The sequence below is a fragment of the Oryzias melastigma genome, linkage group LG16 (assembly GCF_002922805.2).
Source record: "Oryzias melastigma strain HK-1 linkage group LG16, ASM292280v2, whole genome shotgun sequence".
Lineage (NCBI taxonomy): Eukaryota > Metazoa > Chordata > Actinopteri > Beloniformes > Adrianichthyidae > Oryzias > Oryzias melastigma.
The window spans coordinates 10,457,307-10,464,592 of record NC_050527.1 but is presented as its reverse complement, the minus strand read 5'-3'; the positions used below and the strand labels follow the sequence as shown (position 1 = coordinate 10,464,592).

Genomic DNA, 7,286 nt, shown 5'->3' with positions numbered 1-7,286 from the left:
CTTTTCATCTCAAAGCAGTTTGACCCATTGGAAATTTACAGTTAAATAATAAAAAAATATTAATTTTCTATCATAAGGACTATATTCACCTCTAAAACATTGGTATCTTTATTAGACACAAAAGAAAACACCTGAAATGAAGTTTACTGTGAGACCAAAGTAACCCCGGGATGGATTTATGTAGAAATGAGGACATTAACCCTTTGATTAAATTGCTCAGCCTCCTAATTTGCAAAGTTAAAATAATTTATTTCTAAAGTTCATCTAAAAAAATCCTAATTATTTAAAATTTTCTGTACAGATATTATTTTTTTTTCTCAATTCTGGTGAAGAAACCAAACAAGTCTGGATTTCAGAGGCATCAAAATGTTGAGAAAATGTGATTTTATTATATGTGTTTTAATAACGAAGTCAGAGTAAAGTTCTCCTTCACATGTGGAACTTTCAGTTCTAAATGACCTGTAGGAGTGAGCCTGCGTGGATTGACCTGTCCTCATTGAACCATCACGGAGCTGACGCTTGCTCTTATCTGATGGAAAATCTAAATCTGAGCACATCTTTTCATCTGAGCTCAGCGGTCACTTTGCATCAATCAGGAGTCGAGACCAACATGTGTGTGCCGCAAATTTAACTGCAATGTTATTTCATCGGGCCTCTATCAAGCTGTCTAGACACATCAATAATTAATGAGCATTCTAAACCTTTAAAGCATAAGTATTTTATGAGGGGATATTTTTCAAGGTTGAGCATCAACAAAGGTTTGATTTAAAGAGCGTTTTTCCTTTCAATTCCGGAGAAAAAAAACAGTCATTTTACAGAACAAGTGCTTTATTTTTTATTTTTTTTATATCATAATGTAACAGCAACAATATGCTTCAACGCATGCAAAATAAATGTAACCATTGTAATTAAAGACACACCAAAAAAAAAATGTACAAAGTGATGCAGGCATTGATGTTCATTATATAACAAGCGCTGGAGTAAGCCTTGAAATACAACAAAAAGGCAACAAGTGCGATGAGAACATTATTTACAAACGTACCACACATTCATACGCCCTTTGAACAGAAAGGTGGTTGCGTTACATGTACAAGATTATAGAAAATGAACAATATTATGTACAATATTTAAAATTATACAGGAAGGAGTTTTGTTCCCCAGCGCTCAGAATACTCACACACATTCACACTGCACTTCTCAAAGACAGTTCTTTTCTCCAAACCAAGATCCCCTGTCCATACGTTTTATTCATTCCAGTTACTTTGAGATTGTTGACCCATTTTCACATGCAAAGGATTATTTGGAGAAACTCGCTGTACAAAAAGGGGGCTTGACGGCCAGAAATAAGGCAAGCTTCAGTTCAGAAGATTGGTGCAACAAAGCCCTTTTTCTTTTTTTCATTAAATCCAACATTAGAAAAAAGACACAAAAGCTACAAATGCACCTAAAAATCGAATGGAAATATAAACTGTCTTCATCTTTGAGGAAAAACAACACGAGCACAAATGAAATGATGCTGGGTCCTTAGCCAGAGCCTTGCCATGCAAGCCCCTGGTTTCAACGTTGATGCAAGCCAGGCACAGTCTCTTCATAAAGCCAAACACAGTGAGGTCTGTTGCTGGTGTGTGAAGACAGGGGATCACTGAGAATTACTCTGACCTTAATATGGCTATTCTACCCTCTGGCACGACAGAGGACAAAGTGCATAGACAGCGCTGCGATTGCTCCACCTGTCAGTGGAATGTATCTCCATCGTCTTTCTGTAAAACACAGTGCACTGTGGTCTTCATGCTAGTCAGCTGACATTCCTGGGAAAGAACAAGGAGCTGCGGTCAAGATGAGAGGATTAGGTTTCAAGGTCAGGCGTGTATTCACTTGGGAATCAGAGGACTTTTGGCCTTATAGTTTATAAGACATAAATGAACAAACAAACCAAGAAATTCCTATTGAATTTGTTGCAGTTTTGTTTTTTTGAACAAAAATTCGAGGCACGTTGTGACATCTTGGAGAGCAAGGATTGATCACTTCACGGTTGCCAGTATCCCCACAAAGGGGAAAGAAAACGCTACAAGTCGTCACTTTTTCGCACAGCGAGGCCGCTGAACTTTGTTTGCTCTGCAGACAAAAGAAGGAAAACACAAATGTACGATATTCACATGCAAAACGATGCTGAAGTACACAATTATCGCTACTGCCATTTGAAGTCCTAAATTAAAAAAAAAGGATGCCACACACACTCTAAAGCTTCAGCTGGTCCTGAGCTGCCTCCCCACTAATCACAGTGATCATACAGGAAATAATGATCAATACTGCAGTGTATTCTTTCACTTTGATCCTATAGCTACATCGCTATCCTGGCATATTCCATAAATCCCATTTTTATAAAAACTAGGCTGATGAGAGAATATTAAGTCACTTTATTAAAAAAAAAAAAAAGGTTATACCTGCTTGCATATTTCTGTCTTTTTGGACATCACGGTGACAGCATGACTCGGTTTCTTTATGTAATGTGCAGCAAATGCTCAGCACTCTGTCCACATGTGAAACAGACAACATTTGGTTTATTGTTCAGTCCATCGGGCAAATGAAACATAACAGTCGGATGATGATCATGTTTTAAATATTTAAAACCTTTATGATCAGTTTAGTACCGTTACACTACAGAAAAGGTGCATGAGATGAGCAAAATTCACCTTTCAGCGAGCGCAAAAGAAGCAAGTAGAAAAGCAAGAGCATTTATGCATCAATAGATCTATAAAAATATACTTTAGCTACTGTATAAAGAACAGCCTCACAGGCTCTTTGAGGTTTTTTTTTTCTTTGAGGGGTGGGGGCAGCATGTGCAGCTGGTAACCCTCAAAATGCAGAGGTTGTGGTGGGTGGGGGTTCGTGGCTGTAGCTGAGGTTATAGAGTCGTTCCTAGTGGATGGGGTTAATGTCTGCGTGATGGTTGGCCTGCCCGTGCACACTGCCGCCCCCTACAGTCGTTGTAGAGGTTGTGATGGTGTTGTGCTGGATGACCTGCTGCTGCTGTTTGCACGCTGGAGCCGGGCTGCCTGCTGGACTGCTCTCTGGACCTGAGGACACAGCAGACACACCACGATGAGCTCCAGATGCAGGAAAGTGTAAATGTAAAATGTCCATTTTGGAGGGCATTTTTGATTAAATAAAAAAATCTAAATGAAACCTTGTTTGTTAATGAAGATGTTTTTACAACATGAGTTGCTAATGTATCACAAAAAGATCCGATTATAATAATATATAAATATATAAATAAATAAATAAATAAATAAATAAATAAATAAATAAATATAAATAATATAATGAATCTGAATGTTTTTGAAATGACTTCAAAATACCAAAAAAACTAAAAAAATATTTTTTTGAAGATAGTGAAGGACTAGCGTTAAATACACAGTTTCTTCATGTCACTTTGTTTTTAGCTATGTTTTATGGTGTTTGCGATGCGTTTGTTTTCAGATTTTGGGTTTCCTCCCATCACAGGTTCAGGTTGTTAATTATCCACAGCTGTCTTCATTTAAGCTAATCATCCTGTGTGTTTAAATGTCTTGTTGTCAGGTCGTCTGCTATAGAGACACACAAAAAACAGCAGGTGGAAGAACAGAAAAGTCCATTGAATATTTATGAAATGTTAAGTAAAAAGCACAGCTATGTATATTTATATTTGATTTTTTTTTTGTTTGTTAAGGAAGACACGCCTGATAGAAAGAATATATAAATTGCCTTGAGTTGGACATATCTACTCTCAATTAGTTTTTAAGTTCTTGCTGTCAAGTCCAGCCTTAAGCATTTTTTTAATATGTTACAGTTTAAAATAGATTCATGCCAGCTTTGTCAAATCATCTTTTATCATACTGATGCGCAGTGGGATCATCCTACAACATGGACTCAAACTTTTAACGGTTTCTGCTTATAGCCAGTTTAAATTACTGTCTGTAGGATTAATAAACATCTCTGCTATTAGCTTAGTGTTGAGGATACAGACAACCATGAAGAGGATGACTATCCTGCATTAATAATTAAATCTTTAATAGGTTTTGAAAGGAACTTTTTCTGTAGAATGTATTATATATTAGTTACCACCAAATAAAATTTTGGAGTTAAAAGCTGTACAATTAAAAATCCAACATCTTAATATAAAGCTGATATCTAAATAAGGTTATTTTTGACAGTTGTGCTTCTGTGTTAAATTAAACGCTTTGCCCCGATAAGTAAAACTCATGTGTCAGGGGCATCCTAAGCTAGTCTGGGAGTTGTCTTTCTCCTGCAGAATAGAGCCGTTCCTGTGAGCCTTATTTTCCTGTGCATAAGCCACACTGGGTGGTGCCCTGTCCCAATTATGGAAATGGATTACATGGAAATGTCACGTATTAATATTGAAGAACAGGACTGTGAAGTCATGCGAACTTGAAAGAAGTCCAAAAGATTCTGAGGAGTTTGGCCACGTCTGGGAGGCAAAAACCCAACTGTGACTGTGCCGCCTCCGTCCACAGAGGTGCTGTCAGATGGAAATATTAGTCTGTTGTGAGATTCAGACGACCAACTCCCAGTCCAGGCTTGTTACTGACACAGCCATGTGTGAAAGAAAAAAATCCTGCAGCAAGTGTGCGAGCTGGACGCCGGCATCAGAGAGACGAGCGCTTTGCACTTCCTACATGTCCATCAGAATTCAGAGTGTTTATGTTTGGGCTACTCACTGAGGTAACCTTGGGACTCTTTCTGCATAGTTGTGATGGGGCAGTCCTTATGCGTGAGCAGAAGCTGCTTGAGTTGGGTCACCTCATTCTTTAGCATTGTCACTTCATTCTGAAATGAAGAAAGCATCTTTTTGTAAAGAAAAATAATTTCTGCTGTAAAGCTGAGGTTTGTGTTTGTACCTGAAGCTGCATATTGGTCTGAGTGAGCTCCTCTGCTTTCTTCTCCAACGACATCACCCAAACTTTTCTCTTTTGTCTGCATCTCGTTGCAGCCGCTCTGTTTCGCTCCAGGAACTTCCGCCGCCGCTCATCTGGATCTTCGTCCACGACTCGCCTGCGCCGCCCGCCACTAGGGGGAGGACTCTGCAACGTCTGTGTGGGCTGCATCTGCTGGGTTGCAGGTGACATCTGAAACACGTGGCGCAAAAGGATGAGAGTTACTTTGACGAGACGGCGTCTGTCTTCCACCATCCCGCCACATGTGTGCTGCGAGCGCTCCGACATCTGGATCAGCACCCTTCACCTGTAGGCTTTCGAGAGGGGCCTCCTGCTTGTAAACAAGCATCTATATATTATCTGATCCAGCTATTTAATGCCTGGAAACTTCCCCAAAAACAACATCTGTTCGCACCCCGCGCCTCTGAAGCCCAAGCTGCATGTGTCAGGACTGAATGAATGAGTGAGTGAGTGGGCTGATTCACCAAGCTACCCACCTTGTTAAAGAGGTGTTGGGAGGCAGTTTTCCGACGCCCACTTCCACTCAGCCTAACACCGACAGACACAGTCGAAACGCCTGTTTCTAAAACCGTATGTACGCTGACAGATCTTGACATATTCTTGGCAAAGTCAGGTGTTTTCAATCCGAAGATCATTACCATTTTTATGAGAACCACGGAAAAATACAAGCTGCTTTAATGGCTGCTGTGAATACAGAAAGTGTTGTTTTAAGGTTTTTCTTTTAAATCCTACATCTAGGGCATTGATTGTACGACATTTCTTCAAGTTAAAACCATCATTCATCAACTTTAGATTGCACTGAATGGAGAGCGCAAGAATAAAATGTCTCAATTTATAATCCTGTGAGGAATACTTGAAATTGAAAGCAAATAGATTTACAGCTAAGAAGTTCCACAGCTACGAGCCAGGGCTGTCTGCTCACCATCAGGACCAGCTTTTTATAAAACTTCAGCACCTGGAGCGACTGTATAATAGCAGCTTTGTGGTGAATGGCTCAGTGAAGCAAAGTTTCCAAAAGACAGTGCTGAGCATCTCTTTATGACCTTTTACCGATCCTGCCCTTTCATGGCAGGCATCAAAATTCTAACTTATGGCTAACCAAAAAAAAAAAATACTCTGACAAGTATGCCAGGAAACTGCTTGGCATTGTGGCTGCAGCAGGGTTTGCTCTATTATTCAACGACACTAAAACACCAAACCACCAACATCTGATCCAGAACTACTCAGAGGATATGAAGCCCTGCCTTGTTTCAGTTTTGATGCTGTGAGACTGTGTAAAAAACAGTCCTTCCTTGCTCACCTGGGAAGCGGAGTGCATTGCGGGGTGTGGGGAGGTCTGGTGTGGATGCCCCGGATGGAGGTGGGGGTTGTGGGAGTTGTGGTGAGGATTGTGAGCTTGCGGATGGTGGCCGTGGCCCTGATTGTGGTGGTGGTGTCCGTGGTGCTGGTAGGCGTGGGGAGGGGCTTGCAGGTGCTGGTGCGGGTGGGAGTGCATGTGATGATGGCCGCTTTGATCCTGCCGCGTCGGCATCATCTCCATCATGTGGCCCATGGAGTTCATGTTGCCGTTGGTGATGGCACTGTGGTGGTGTGAAAGTGCAGCTTTCAGCCTCTGTGTGGGAAAAATGAATACATGGTTATTAGATTTTAGTATTTAGTCAAGTTTAAAGACTGATTCTGATTAAAATTGTGTTTATCATGTTGTTGTGGCATTGTTCTGATGATGGAGGACATATGGGAAGAAAATTAACCTCAAAATTGCATTTCTGAGCATTTCTTTATCCAAATCATTGTGAATCAGGAGCAGATGAAAAAATGATGTTTGAAAAAGAGCTTATTTGTGACGTAGAGAACACACTGAGTGTTCCCTGCTTCACTCCATTCTGATAAATACATCTATGTACATTTTTTTCTCTTCAAAACTGACTCAAAACTGCTCCGTTTTTGTTGCATCTGTAATGTTGGGTTGGGATTGTGAGGAGCTGTAAGCTAGCTCAAGAGCAAGCAAACAAATGGGCAATGGGAAGGGGGACTGGGTTGCTCAGCACCTACAGTCCCACCCACAGCTCAGAGGGAAATTTCTAATAAACAATTCTGCTCAAACTATTTCCTAGAAAATTATACAGGTTTTGCTGTTTTTTTTCTGGGCTAAAAACAGCATAATTACAATTATAAGACCACTGGATACGCTTTTTAAATGACTCATTAATTCACAGTGCAGGAAACACTTTAGAGATCTTTATTTTGTCATCTGCCTCTCCTTCAGCCCTGTCCATGACTGTATAAGAGAAGTGGACAGAGTGACCCAACCTCCTGTTCCAAATACACTAT

The 7,286-nt window shown here is 40.4% G+C and overlaps 1 protein-coding gene across 6 annotated transcripts in view; it reads right to left on the bottom strand.

Moving 5' to 3' along the window:
* Positions 1-882: 882 nt before the first annotated feature.
* creb5b (cAMP responsive element binding protein 5b) overlaps positions 883-7,286 on the bottom strand; it is a 37,993-nt gene continuing 31,589 nt past the window's right edge. For 2 of the 6 annotated variants that reach the window (XM_024268188.2, XM_024268189.2), the window contains exons 8-11: positions 6,256-6,567; positions 4,899-5,126; positions 4,719-4,827; positions 883-3,077 (exon numbers count right to left, since the gene is read on the bottom strand). In XM_024268188.2, the coding sequence (XP_024123956.1) occupies positions 2,920-3,077; positions 4,719-4,827; positions 4,899-5,126; positions 6,256-6,567 (807 nt within the window). In that variant the 3' untranslated portion in view covers positions 883-2,919. The remainder of the gene's footprint in view (positions 3,078-4,718; positions 4,828-4,898; positions 5,127-6,255; positions 6,568-7,286) is intronic. The other 4 variants (XR_002918825.2, XR_002918824.2, XM_036215932.1 and 1 more) reach the window with 4 other exon arrangements.